Source organism: Leptinotarsa decemlineata, unplaced genomic scaffold (assembly GCF_025532065.1).
Source record: "Leptinotarsa decemlineata unplaced genomic scaffold, Ldec_3_MD MMD2_tig00026354_RagTag_RagTag, whole genome shotgun sequence".
NCBI classification, from domain to species: domain Eukaryota; kingdom Metazoa; phylum Arthropoda; class Insecta; order Coleoptera; family Chrysomelidae; genus Leptinotarsa; species Leptinotarsa decemlineata.
The window spans coordinates 15527144-15541582 of NW_027412702.1; the positions used below are offsets into that span (position 1 = coordinate 15527144).

General features: G+C 33.6%; 2 protein-coding genes across 2 annotated transcripts in view; one reads left to right on the top strand and one right to left on the bottom strand.

Annotated features, from left to right (window-relative positions):
* Nucleotides 1-318: 318 nt before the first annotated feature.
* On the top strand, nt 319-10432 carry LOC111503078 (natterin-4). The gene is made up of 4 exons (XM_023157295.2): nt 319-471; nt 4950-5149; nt 7571-7714; nt 10208-10432. Exons 1-4 carry the CDS (start codon nt 465-467, stop codon nt 10295-10297), a joined length of 441 nt encoding a protein of 146 aa, XP_023013063.2. The 5' UTR covers nt 319-464; the 3' UTR covers nt 10298-10432.
* The window catches only part of LOC111503077 (trissin receptor), a 307365-nt gene continuing 294580 nt past the window's right edge, over nt 1655-14439 (bottom strand). The window contains exon 9 of the mRNA XM_074184429.1: nt 1655-2039. Coding sequence (XP_074040530.1) covers nt 1934-2039 — 106 coding nt within the window. The 3' untranslated portion in view covers nt 1655-1933. The remainder of the gene's footprint in view (nt 2040-14439) is intronic.

Here is a 14439-nt window from a genome sequence, read left to right on the forward strand (position 1 = left end):
AATCATGTTCCCTGCGCAGTGAGTCAAGAATGATAGGCTTCTGCCTAAGTGCTCATATAAGATTATTATAGGCATTATTATTATCAATATTATTATATAACAATTATGAAATCTTTAAGAATCTGTAAGATGTAATTGAATAAACGATGAAATGAAATTATTTGTCTCTTGTTCAGAAGTGAAACATGGACTATTGATAATTAAACAAATGTAAGAAATAAAAAAATTGAAAATATCTGTTATGATCTTTCTGGAAGTAACAATGTCAATTTTTCAATTGTTATATCCATATGATGAGGGGGCTGACGACGGTATAATATCATATTTCCAGAAACACCTATTTGTACTCGTGTTATCTGTGAAAATTTCCTGATAAACGTTTTCAAATAAATGGAGACATATCACATATCTGTGTATTCGACGCAAACAGTTTGTGTTAATAACACCTAACAGAAAGTCACATCATGGCAGGTAAGTGTCAATCATTTATTTTTTCGAGTGTTGGTTTTGTCTGAGAATTCATCATTTTATTTGACTTTTAGTGGCTGTGACTGCTTCAATAAATAACAAGATCGTAAACTGTACGACACATGTATGGTATAAACGACGAGCGTAATTAATTGATATTTAATGTAATCACAAATTTTTGTCATATGATCGAACAAAATCGCTAAACATGTTGATCTAAATGTAGATCGCTCTAAAATATCATCGAGTGAATTTTAACGATATTTTGTTTTTTACCTGAACAACTCAAATACTTTTTCATTTTTTTTGCAAGTGGAATTTTTCGTTATTATTTTGTTACATGATTCTTATGAAATATCTCTCTATGTAAGAAACACTAATTTCGTCTCTAAACCATCTCTAAAATTACAGCAAGTTACAATATTTTTGATTGATATTGAAAAATTCACGTTCGAATAGGGTGACGTGAAATTGGCAATTTCGAGTCGAAAATACAAAAAAATTGTTCTTAGTTTCTCAGAAATTTGATAATTTGTTACATCACGAAGGATGACTATTTATGAAAATCATAATATGAAAAATTCCTTTCGAAAAAAAATTAGAAAACATTCGAGGTGGCTTGAACAAAAGTTCTCATAGAAACTTAACAGTGATTCTGACAGATCGTGGAGATCTCCATTTGGGTGAAAGGGTAATTTTTTTCTCAAAAAATCAATTGTTTTCTTGCCGACGCGTCGTTTCGAATTCAATTAAATTCTCCTTCAGGGCTCTGTAACAATGAATTTTCATAAAGATATCCCACAAAACTTATACGATTATTACCATTTCAATTTTACAAGAAATAATGGGTTCCTAATTGAATTATTCATCGAAAAGTAGTTTCTTCGTTGTAATATTACTATTTTAAAAAAATTAGACATATCAGATACATTAAAAAAAATTTGCAACAACCATATCTTCGAGAAAACACCAACACAAAACGAATGGCTTTATTTGTGATTCTGATAAGGTGGTATCTGTTTTTTAACAAAAATTAAATATATATTATTTCAAAAATTGAATTGTTTTCGATTGATAGTTTTTCAGAATGAAATTTATTTCATAAAATAATATAGATTCACAAAATTTTTTGTACATGTTTGAAAACCATTCAATTAGAAATTTATTAATGTCTATTATTCTTATTTATAAACTTCATTTTGGAAATAACACAACGTAATCCACGTATATTTGAATACCTGCTTCACATGCTTAGTTATAAGATATTCTTAATAATATAAGGATACGTTTGTTGGGGGTTGCAAAGAACACAAATATGTCTTGGCGCTGGAATTGCAAAGGCTGCTTCTCAGAATCTTGGAACCCTGTTCCGAACCAGAATACTGTTCACGACTCAGCAATTTTTGATGCTTTATAAAGCTCAGTTCTTCTTTGGAGTATTGATCTCATATATGAAGCTCCGCCCCTAACCACACCCTGAAGCTGCTGGATTCGATCCAGAAAGGACCATCCGCCTGAATGGAGACACGAACCTCACTTGCAACCTTGGTTTTGAAATCCATATTGGTAGTCTGGAACATAGAAAAAAGTAAGACAGGCTGTAAATTTGTCTCTCTTATATAAATACTTTCACGGGAGGTGGCACATTTGATTCCATCAAGAGCGGTACATATCAGAAATACGCGACGGACTGTGGCTTCTCGTCGTTTTGAGGTTCAACTCAGTACACCTCGAACTTTATTGTTTGAGAACTCTTTCATTTGGTGACATGTGTTTATGTGGAATAAACTTTCTGATAACCTTATTCCAAATTAATTTAATCTTCAGCGATTCAAATCCAATGTGAATTGCTACTTTCGCACAGGAACCGCTCTTAGAGCGATCTTAGAGCTTTAGTGCTTGTATTTCGTCCTTGAAAAATTCTTTATTCCTAATTAAAAGAATATATTTACTGTGAACCAACTCTTGATAATTTTATCTGAGTACTGTTTCCAATGATGAATTTTAGTTCAATTCTGAAATTAATTTCCTTCATAGTTTTTCGAGATTTTCAATCAACGTATAGATTCACATGATACTCTTTGAGTTATTCAGAAATGTGATTAGTGATTACTGGAGCTTCCCACCACACTTTGAGCAAATGAAGAAAATATATTTCGAATTACGTAAAGTGTGAGTAAATCATAATATTGGTTAGTGTATATCTAGACCATCTTAATTTAGATAAAAGATAACGTGGATTAGTTTTGTGAAATTTCTACAAAATATATTTTGTGTCAAATCTATTTTCCGTTACAACACTCTTACCTTGTTTGTTCACCTATCAAGATTGTTTACATATTTTTAGATACATTTTATCTCTTTGAGTGAACCGGTTTTCCATTATCTTTTCGTAATCATAAAATGGCAGTGAAAATAAAGTGGAAATTTTATATCTTCTTCATCTACCCTTAAAAATATCAAACATACAAAGAAAATTCATTTTTAGAAAGAGTTTTTTCAATATTTCATCCTACAGTGAATGAAAAATTGAGTACGTTTAGAAAAAATCGAGAAATTGATAACTATAAAATGAAACTATTTAGGAAAATGTTTATCCATCTAGTATTCTTCAAGATAGAAATAAGGAATGCGTGAGGGACTACAGGGGGTAACAGAGCATGATAAGCAGGTATGTCATAATTTCAAGGCAAACAATTTCTCAAACTGCATCTGTCTTTGAAATGATAACTTCTTATGGGACGGTAAACCGCTTCGATACCTGACGCGTAACGCCGCCAATTTGTCCCCTTTCTCTCACGCATACGTCACCGGAAGACAGGCTCCTTCTTTCTCGTCGGACATTCACTTAGTTTTTAGTGTGCGTTAGACATATACTTTCGATATTATTCAAAAAATTCAACCAGCAAGCACGTAATATTCTTTTATCATGTGAAACATGATTTAAAAAATAATGATACTAGTTTTGTGTATGTATATTATTAGTATCATTATTAAATTCTACAAGAGTAACAAACAAATTTTTCTTACATTATCATATCAATATACATAAAATTTGAGTAATAACCTGAGCTTTTCTCAAGTTAAACAATTTCAATATTGAATAGTTCAACTCAGATTAGTTCAAGTTATCATTTCTGTCGAGAGTACCAAGAAGCACTTTTTTTAAATGCATAACGAGAGCAGCTTATAAAAAACGGAAAACACTATATCGAACTGATATAAACGGTATAAATGCCAAAGTAAGGTTGAAAACTATTTTTTTACTACAGATACACTCTGTATAAAAATTCATCACAGCTAACTCCTTCCCAAAATCATGAATAGTACACATGTATATTTAACTCATCGCTGCCTTTTTCCTGCTCGTCCCCTATTTGAACTTTTGCACTACACTGCTCTTTTTTCGCTCCAGAATAAAAGACTACCCAACATCACACTATCCGCCTGTTTTTCAAAAATAACGAAATTGAAGATTCCACCCAGGAAAACTATCTCCCGAAACTAAAATACCGCGCTTGATTGACAGTCAAGAGAACCCTTCAAACTCCAAGTTTTCGAACCTCCTCAAAATTCACGCAGACTTACTTCCCGAAAAAACTTCCGCACCACTCTAAGACCGCTGCCTCGGGCGAAGAGCTCCCAGAACTCTCTGTCTTCTTTCCTTTCAAAAAACAGGAAGAAATCACTGATTCATTGTCCCTCCCGTTCCTCAAATCGTTCTTCGTAACCATCGCCCACGTGCAACGTAGGTCATCAGAAAACATATTTCGATGAGTTGACAAAACTTCAATGCTGGGATAATGATATGCCCGTATTTACAATATTGAGCTACGTGACAGATATATCTGACTTTTCAAAACACTCCGATGAATAGTGTTTGTATAAACACTTACGGTCTTGCCGTAATTTATATTGTATGAGAGACAGATCCGGCATTTAAAAAAATTATGAATTAAAGAAATATGTCTTTTCCCGAAGTTAGAATTTATATTACCATACATAGCTTTTGCTAGTTATTACAGAATATGCAGCAATTTGAATTCAAGGTAGATCATTATTTTCACGCAGGAGGCTTTCAGATCGAGATAAAAAAATTCTGTGGTGATTGATACGATCGAAAGACGCCTCTGTTTGGAAATTGATGAAACAGCATTGTACATACTTTGTGCCTGCTCTGTTGCAGACCGAATCAGGTTTTCAGCGTTTGGCAGAACCACACTCTTACCATCTGACCTGAAAGATCACTCACCATTTGAACTAATCAGCTTTAGTTGAGAAGCTGGGTTTATTTGGTCGAATGTCAATAGGTGTGAGCCACAATTAACCCTTGCGGGTTGCGATGGAGGATCGAATAGACCCCACTCACTTTTGATCTAACCTTACCCAACCCTAATTGAAATTCCTTCGATTTCCTTTTTTTTGAGTACATCTCGAGATTCAGAAAAAATGATGTTTCTACAAATTGGGAAACGTTTCAGCATACTACTGGGTAGACACCTTTGCCAGATCTATGGTACCTACTACAGCCCTTTCTGGAGGATATGACATAGATGGGGCAGAAATATTCGTTGGAAGGGCTTTCCATGATGGTGATTGGATTCCAGCTAAAGTAATTCCTAGCAAAAATGTTGCCTACGTAGCTTACAACGGTGGTGAACACGCTAAGGATAGATACCAGGTAAATACGCGTATACTCGTATTTAGATTGCAATTCAGTTATAATGTGCTACCCTAAATGACTCATTTGATACTGGACTGAAAAAATCGTGAAAAACGTTAACTTTGATTTTAAGGTTGATATATTCTTGTGTAAAAAGCAATCCCTTGTCAACCATTCCCTTCCCATAACAACCCTCATGGCAAACATTTTAATGAGAATGTCAGATTTTTGACATATCCACGATGAACAACATACAAAAATACTTTTTTGAATTTGAATTCAATTTCGATCTAGAAAGTGAAAGTGAAAAAACAAAATAACTGATCATATGTTCGAACCAAGCACCGTGAAGTAACATGTAATGGTGTAAACATGCTTTGGTTTTCTCCCCGAAACCGTGGATCTATGTAGATGGCATTGTTAATGCTTGGCATTACTTGATTATTCAGCAAAATTTATGTTTTTCACAGTCTTTCGAAAACACTAGTTCTATAATGTGATTACTTAAAATTCTTGCAAATTTCGAGGCATTACGACTCCTCAGTGCTAAAATAATGAAAAAAATTCATTATTACTTGAGCAATATGATAGGTTTGATTGCCAAGAATGCTGTTATGTGCTTCCTATGTGTTATCCAATAATATTTTTTGATGTAGTGACAGGATACAAAGCAAGATGTGATTATAGTAGCTAGTTTCTTACATGAAAAAGTATATTGAATTTCATTTTTTGTGTGACTATGAACAAAAACCAATAAAGATTCCTGATAAATATTTGAGTTCCGTAGTGGACGGACGTGCTGATAACGTCCGCCCACAAAGAAGGTAGGCGGATGCCATGGGCTATCGTAGGGCTCCGTTTTTGTGTTGTGCTAGTTTATTTTGTTAATTACGGAAATGTGTGAGTGTCTTAAAAAAAGTGATGAATAAGGGGCTCCCTTATTCACGCCGGTATCCAGGCCGGGGTGGTTCGGATAACCACGTAAAGGGGGCTGTATATGTGAAAAAAAAATCAAAAGGTCTCCCAAGCAGGAGGCGACTCCATAAACACCAAATTGGTTTCATTATTCAAAGAATTGTTTCTATAATGAAAAAAAATATTGGAAAAAATGGGTGGCAGCATTGCTTCGTGCAAGACCGCTGCGCCCTCCGACGAAGCTCCTGTTAACCAACAGGGGGAGCATTGGTCAAATACGCCTGAAGATAGGAAGCAACGACCATCCAAAATAAAGAGAGAGATCCCCGATAAATCATACGGAAATCCATTGACCTAAATAGTGAGTGTGAAAAAAAATGACTCAAACTTGATTCTTTCAAGTCGTTTTCTTCATTTGTTGGTGGTCCAGGCAAATGCAATAATAAAGTACATTATCAGAATCGTGTTCAATTACAACCCCTGCTCCTGCAATAATCATTAGCAGGAGAAAGTGGGAAAAGATTGAGTTGAAATTAAGAATAACAGAGATAGAAAATTGAATCTGGTAGGTAACAAAAAAAAATTGGTCCAGTATATTTTCAACGTTGATGACAACAGGTGATATAATATTTTTTTGTCGAGTACCCACTTGTTGAAATTATCCCGGGTGCTGTCTCCTTCCAATAGACTTCCAATGTTAAATACCCCCAAATTATATTTTTAAACTGAATTGATTTTTTTTTTCATGCAATTTTCACAAAGGTCTGAAAGAAATATAGACTTCAAATCTGTGTATTTATTATTTGATTAAAATTCAGCACTGAAAAACTCATGAGTTAGTAACACAATTGAACCTAATGATATCGTATTCAAAATACTTTATTGTTTAGCGAAACACGTGTCGCGGTTTTGTAAACTTCCAAGTGGAAGTTGGACAATACTATGTTTGGCACAATCATGTTGCTGGAATTGCAGAGACTGCTCCTCAAAAGTTTAGTTCCGAACCAGGAAACTGTACACACCTCAGCGACTTTTGATGTTTTGTGAAGCTTAGATCGACCTTCTTTAGAGAAATGTTCTCATGTATGGAGCTTTTTCCCTAAGCTTACCCTGAAGCTGCTGGATTATATCCAAAAAAGAGCCATTCGCCTATTTGGAAACACAAACATCACTTGCAACCTTGATAGTCTGATACAAGAAAGGTTGGAGATTTGTCTCTCTTTTATAGATACTTTCACGGGAGGTGTACAAGTGACTGCTCATCGTTCTGATGTTTAACTCAGTACACCTCGAACTTCACTGTTTGAGAACTCTTTCGTTTGGATAACTACGTTTATGTGCAATGAACTTCTTGGGAACGTTTTTCCAAATTAATTTAATCTCCAGCGATTCAAATCCAGTGTGAATCGCTACTTTCGCATAGACACCGCTCTTAGAGCGTTGTGTTTGGGAAACCAATCAAACAAACAACATGATTATTCTGTAACCATTATCCTCCCATAAAATATTTTGTTTTTGTAACAGGTTTTATGTGAACAAAGGTTTGATTGGGTACACAGTAGTGGAGGAGAAATACCATATGGGGCTGTTGAAGGAGGTAAAACCAGCGATGGAGAACCACTTTATATTGGCAGAGTTCATCACGAAGGATCTCATACTGTTGGAAAGGTAACTAAACTTCATCCTACTAGTTGAATACCGATACATTCTCGTGCAATTTAAGAAGTAGATGTCTATGAAAATGAAATCCGAATTGATGTACATAAATTCAGATTTTAATATTGAACTGAACAGTTTGCAAAGTCTCACAGTCTTACACATATGATATATTTCATGAAATATCAAAATAAAATTGTTGAAAAAAAAACTTGAAAACGATTTTGCTGACTGAATAGGATCATTTCCATTTCTTTTTGAATCAAACATATTACAAACTGATTGGGGAAAGTTGATTTCTGACTATAAAGCCAACATTTCAATTCTCAATGTTAATTGAATCAGTTGTATTCCAATTCAAATTGGGAATTGAAGACGTTATTATCATATCTTACTGCTGCTAAAGCAGTTTCAAGAATATGGTTTAGTTTTTTCAAGTCAACACAACTCCTTATTTTCCACGACTTGGAACTACTCATTTAACTCATTATTTCAAATCCGCAATAAAGTAATGATAAACGAAATTCTACTGAAACCCAATCGAAAGCGGCAATCCTCTTAAATTCAATCCTTAACTATTTATTCAACGGATTTTAAAGTTGGTTTGAGGCGCTTCAGTAAACCTTCATAGTTTCATTGGAAACCCCATTTCTGTTTTCTTTGCAAGCAGTTCTAGAAGAAAATAAATAATTCTTTCGCTAGATAATGATCTCTACAAAATTTCTGGTTTCAAATGAATCTTTTCAACTTTGTATGACAATTGAAAGATTTCAGTTGATTTCCAACAGAAAATTGAATGTTGATCAATCAGTATCACATCGCATAATGTGAATGCTTATGTCATGTAAATGCTTACGTAAAACGTGAACCTATAGCAGGAATCAATTCATGATTCCATCAGTTATCAAAGTTCTTCCCTACTCAAAACTAGTTCTGTAACAAGAACCATCAGAACAAAAAGAAGTCACTGGGAAATTATTTTCTTGTCAATTTTCTAATGGAATTCCTAATTTCGTAGTTTGATAGCGAAGACCACATCGTTATCCCAAAATCATTAACTCAAATGACGAATTTCGTATTTGTATTTATTGAACTAGTTGGTTAGTTTTCTTCAAAAACTGAACAAATTTCTCTGTTCCTATAATGACATTTTCCAAAAAGTTTCTTTGGTGGAGTCTTAGTGGGTACAATGAAACACTATTTTGAAAAAATTAACTTGTGTTGAATGATCTAAAAAAATATATAAATCGTAGGAGAGTATTATATATGTATCTGTAGAGTAGGGAGGGTGAGTGTGGTCCCACAGCACTTAGGCCACATGTACATCACTGAGCACTGATGATGACGAAAGTCGAAAGCGCTTTGCAAGAATTTTAAAAATTATACACTTTAATACAAAAAATCTCTTCGATTCATTAATAAATTGGAGTCCTTTCATTCCGAAACAAATAATGGGCCAATAAGATGGCCTGGAAGATTATCAGATTATACTATTTTGGACTATTTTCTATGGGGGACATTGAAAAATAGGATTTACGCTGGCAGAGAGATAGAAAATGTCAAAGACTCGAGATTCACGATTTTGAATGATCTCGCAACAATGCATCAAGCAAGTGTATTAAGGGCAATAAATAATATGAGAAAGCGAGTTCAAAAATGTCATGGAGTGGAATTAGTCCAATTCGAACATTTATTGCGTCATTAATTTTTTTGTGTATATAAATTACTTCATTTCAATTTTCATTACAGTTATAGTATTCGTTTCGGATGTTATTATTTCTACCATTTCTTTTTCTGCCTATTGAAATCATATCATAATCATAAAAGGTTTTCTTATTCGAAGTTCTTTGTAGAAAACGCTCAGAGCAATAGAAAAAATATGAATAGGTACCTGAAAATGGAAAAAAACTATTGAAAAACTCTACGTTACATAGGGAAACGTGAAAGTTGCTATTGTGTTTTTATTCAATTCAGCCAACCAATTTCCAGGACCGTAATTTAAATGGGAATAATTCACACAATTATAATCAAATATTACCGAAACATCCGGAAATATAAAATTGAATTTAATTTCTCAGTATGAAGTGAACATCGACGATACAAAAAATACAACAAAAAATACAGGTTCGTATTCAAGATGGGGGTGGCCCGAGTCAGATGACACCCTGTATAAAAGATTCATGGACATATATTATTTTGGTAACCCACATCAAGTGCCAATAGCAAAATGTGGACAGATTTTCAATATGTCTGCGAATAAACAAGATGAAGACAAAAAAATAATTTGGGATTTTTTGGTTTTTTCTGTAATCTCCAGAACCAGAAGGGCTATATTTTACATTATTGAATAGGTCTGTCAAATACGCAACTTTGCCACAATTTGACCGCCACTTTATCTCTTATCATTTACGAGATCCCCATGTACAGAAACGAATTTGAATAGCCCAGTATAATATCACAATTACAAAATCTAAGAAATTTTGACAACAAAATTTATCATTTCAGGTACACCCAAGTCACAGAGTCTGCTACATTCCTTTCGACGGCAGGGAGATTGCTTATCCTCAATACGAAATTCTGATACTCAGATCTTGAGAAGAATGAATAGCTCCAAGCATTGTATTTGTACGAGTTCTGAAAGGTTCATATGCAAAGAATAATGGAAAAATCGCAAATATTTTTTACAATGATGTTATTTACTTTAATAAAATAAAACAATAAAACTGCTTATCAAGTTTAATTATGATTAGCCAACACGAAAAGATACATATTTACACTCTGTTATAAAAAGGATGAATTGTTGATGTATCCACTCTACTGAACTCTGAAACAGAAAATACCGACAATATGTTCATAATTTACAATGAAAATGATTCATTTACAAAACACGAGCGAGCAGAAATTATTTCTACCATGACAAAATAAATATTCCTCAATAATTTTTCGAAACACTCATCTCTCCCAACGTATCTACACAGTAACGTTTGGTGAATGCATGTCGAAAGACACCTACTTCCCGGGCTAATAACACGCTGCTCATTAAATTATATCTGACAGTCATTTATGCAAAATAGGTCCTAGAGATAGAGTACAGTCTTGCAAAAGTTTCTGTTCATCTAGTGGCAGAACCATGCTGAAATTAATCGGCTGTATCACTCACAGACCGGTTTCAAATTCAAACCTTTCAGCAGTGCAGGAAAAATCAGAACCAAATAGAAGTATGTCTGGACTTGACAGCAGAGTAATCCTGCTGCTGCAAGACCGTCTATAACTCCGAGTAATAATAAGGCATAGAGTTGCCATGCCTATACCAATACAATACATGTATTTGAAACGGGTATCAGACTATCCTTTTCTGTACAACTTATGGGCGAGGGGGGTGGCGAGTAATGAGAGGTTATGGAGAGTTTGTTTACATTTGGAGTGAGTTGGACCATAAAACAGTGGCGATTGGTTTAGTTGATAATCGGAGGGATATTATATATTTATAAAATAAATCATTTCGGTTCAGAAAGTTCCTACAGGAAATCTGATTTATTATTAATGATTATGGAAATGGGGCCGGTTTTTCTACCACCTACTAGATTTTTATTTATATATGGCTTCGTGATAAAGCGCGTGGTTCACTGGGTTAAAATTAAATTATTTCAAATGAACTGATTCATAACAATGATAAATGTTAATTTCAAAAGTAATGAACTTTGCTTCATAAAATTAGATGAAGAAATTTGTGATATATTCTTAGATTTGATGAACAAGCATTACGGTTTGTGAGGTCCAATATGAAGAATTTTCGATTAGAAATCACGATTGAGCTTTGATATTATTATATGATTTCATTCAAAACTGGTATCTAGGGGTCTTTATGGACCAACATTATGTTTTTTTTCAATAATTCATGCCGACGAATTCTATAATTACGAAAAATCATTCTATGATCAAGTTGCAAACAGACAATATTAAGTAAGAAATGACAGTTGTCATTTTTTTAGCCTTTTTTGGTTGGAATATGTCAAATAATGAAATAATATAAACCTAGTTTTAAAATCTTCATTTATGAGAATAAGATCAGAAAAATTATCATTGAAAACATAAAAAATATCTCATTTCATAATGTCGGTCCACAAAGACCCCTAAATACAAATTTTGAATGAGATCACATAATAATATCGAACCTTATTATTGGACCTTACTATTGGACCTCACAAACCGTACCGCTTGTTTATCAAATCTGACAATAAATCACAAATTTCTTTATCTAATTGTATGAAGCAAAGTTCATCACTTTTGAAATTAACATTTAAAATTGTTATGAATTAGTAAATTAGTTCATTTGAAATCCCATTTCCATAATGATGAATGATAAATCTGATTTCCTGTAGGAACTATTTGAACAGAATACATTTTCACCCGAAATGATTTATATTATAAATATATAATATCCCTCGGATTATTAACTAAACTAACCGCCACTGTTTTATGGTCCAACTTACTTCCCGTAAACAAACAAAGTTATGCTGCCTACAATGTACGGATGCCAAAGGCCTCTCTATTGTCTTTTGTTACTCTGAGGTCTATACTGTGTGAGGTATTGTGAATATATATCTGTCTCATATAATTCAATGTACATCGTGTAAAAGTAGCTGTTTTTTGGCAGAAACGTACAACTCTACTAGCTTCTTGAAAAAAATGGACCATATTGAAGAGAGATCAATAAATTCAGATACAATTCGAAATCAGCTATTTGATTTCTATTCGAATCATAGTAGTACATGAAGTTCACTTTATTTAATAGTTGACTTTTTGTGTCACAGAACACGAAAACTTATGATCTATGCTTCTGTGATTTGAAATTGGACAAACCAAGGGCGCTGGCAAAAAAAGGTCAAATCAAATGTAACATGTACTTGCGGTGCAGCAAAACAGATCATATCAGAAATAAAGGTGTACACAACGTAACTATACAACATTTTCTTTTTTGATACCCCAATTTTTCGATTTCTTGAAATTTAACACAAGAAATTTTGGTGGTTGAGGATAATTCCACTCAGTTATTTTTTTTTATGAAAATCATTTCGACTAGGTCACTTGCATATATTTTTTATTGGTGAATAATAACTCTTCATACTTTATAATTTTGTAAAGTGGGGTTTGTACTTTGATGTGATGATAGTTGTACATGGATTTGGTAAATTATCAATAACAGTCGACAATAACATTTTCTACCTGCCGTCATGCTGTTTGCTATTCTATCGGATTCTATATTCGATTGAGATTCACAGCTATTCTTTTCTGTTGAAGTTATCCATGTATTTGTGGATCTCTATTGCATCCCGTACTAGCCGGCTATGGCTGATTGGGAGCAATGAGCTCTGTGTTTTCAAATATAATCCTGTGGTTTCCCATGGATCTTTTGGTGATTCCGATGTGAACCTTCCCACAAGCGCACGGTATGGAAAACTCACCAAAGTCTCAAGTCGGCTGAATACAAAAGAGACCCACTATCAGCAGCAGGGATAAGTATATCGTAGATGGAGATCACGGAATGAACAAGAAAAATTGTGAGGATTTGCTTTCCGAGGAAACTTGCATAAACGTCAGTTGGATGAAATTTAATGTTCATCGTGGTATTAGCCGAGAAAGTAGTTACTTCCTATTGGCTGATGCCAGATCCTACTATGAAGAAAAGTTGAAAGAGAGAATGTTTTGAGTTTCATTTCTTTTATCGAAATACTATTTTTTTTTAATATTTATGGACCTATGTTTTCTCCAAACGCATTATTTTGATTTCTTCATGAAACAATAATTTGAAAAGGGTTTTAATATTTATTCGTACCCACGATCGTTTTCTGGTGGAACAATAGTCGTTACCAAGTTTCGATGATATCTAATTTTTTATAGACAACAGAAAGACAGAGAACGATTCCTCTCTGTTTTTTTTGTTATTCATGATTTGAATTTTCCATATTTCATAAATAACGGCGTCGTAGATTCGTCATCACCATTTCTTACTCAGGATTGTTTTTGACTGGTGAGTTTGAACGTTACATTTTCCAACATGGTAACCATTCATGATTTGAATTTTCGTGATCTCATAAATAATGGCGTTGTAGATTCGTCATCACCAGTTTTTGACTGGTGAGTTTGAACGTTACATTGTCCAACATGGTAACCAAGCCAACACCAAACTCGGACAATGACTCCAATTAACCTACTACCTATACGCTAGTACTTCGGTAGGGACAAACACTGCCTCATCCTCATATAAACATATGGTAAAGTACAATTAAAAAATAATGTTTTTGATACAAGAAGATGTTCCTGGAGAAAAACTGAAATTTGCAACTGTCAAGGATAACAATGTTGTAACATTAAAACGTTGGCTTGCAAGCCGTAATTTAAAAGTACCTAACTGGAAAAAAAGTGAATTGATAGACAGGTTAGTATACCGACTCTAGTAAAAGAGTAGCGGTAGATTCAAACTGTAATGAAAGATATTCAAAATAATTATGAATTTCAGATGTATTTCTGAGTGAAATATGAATCAAATATAGTTTAATAAACGATTGATGTTATATCTCATTCTAATCAATGGTAGTTAACTATGAAAAGTTTAGTATTCATTTCATGTTTAGAGCATACATATCAAAATTTATTCATTTTTTGCACTGTTGAATTCACTCTTCTCGAAGCATGTATCCATTTCTTACATTCATCCTCATCAATATGAGGTTTTA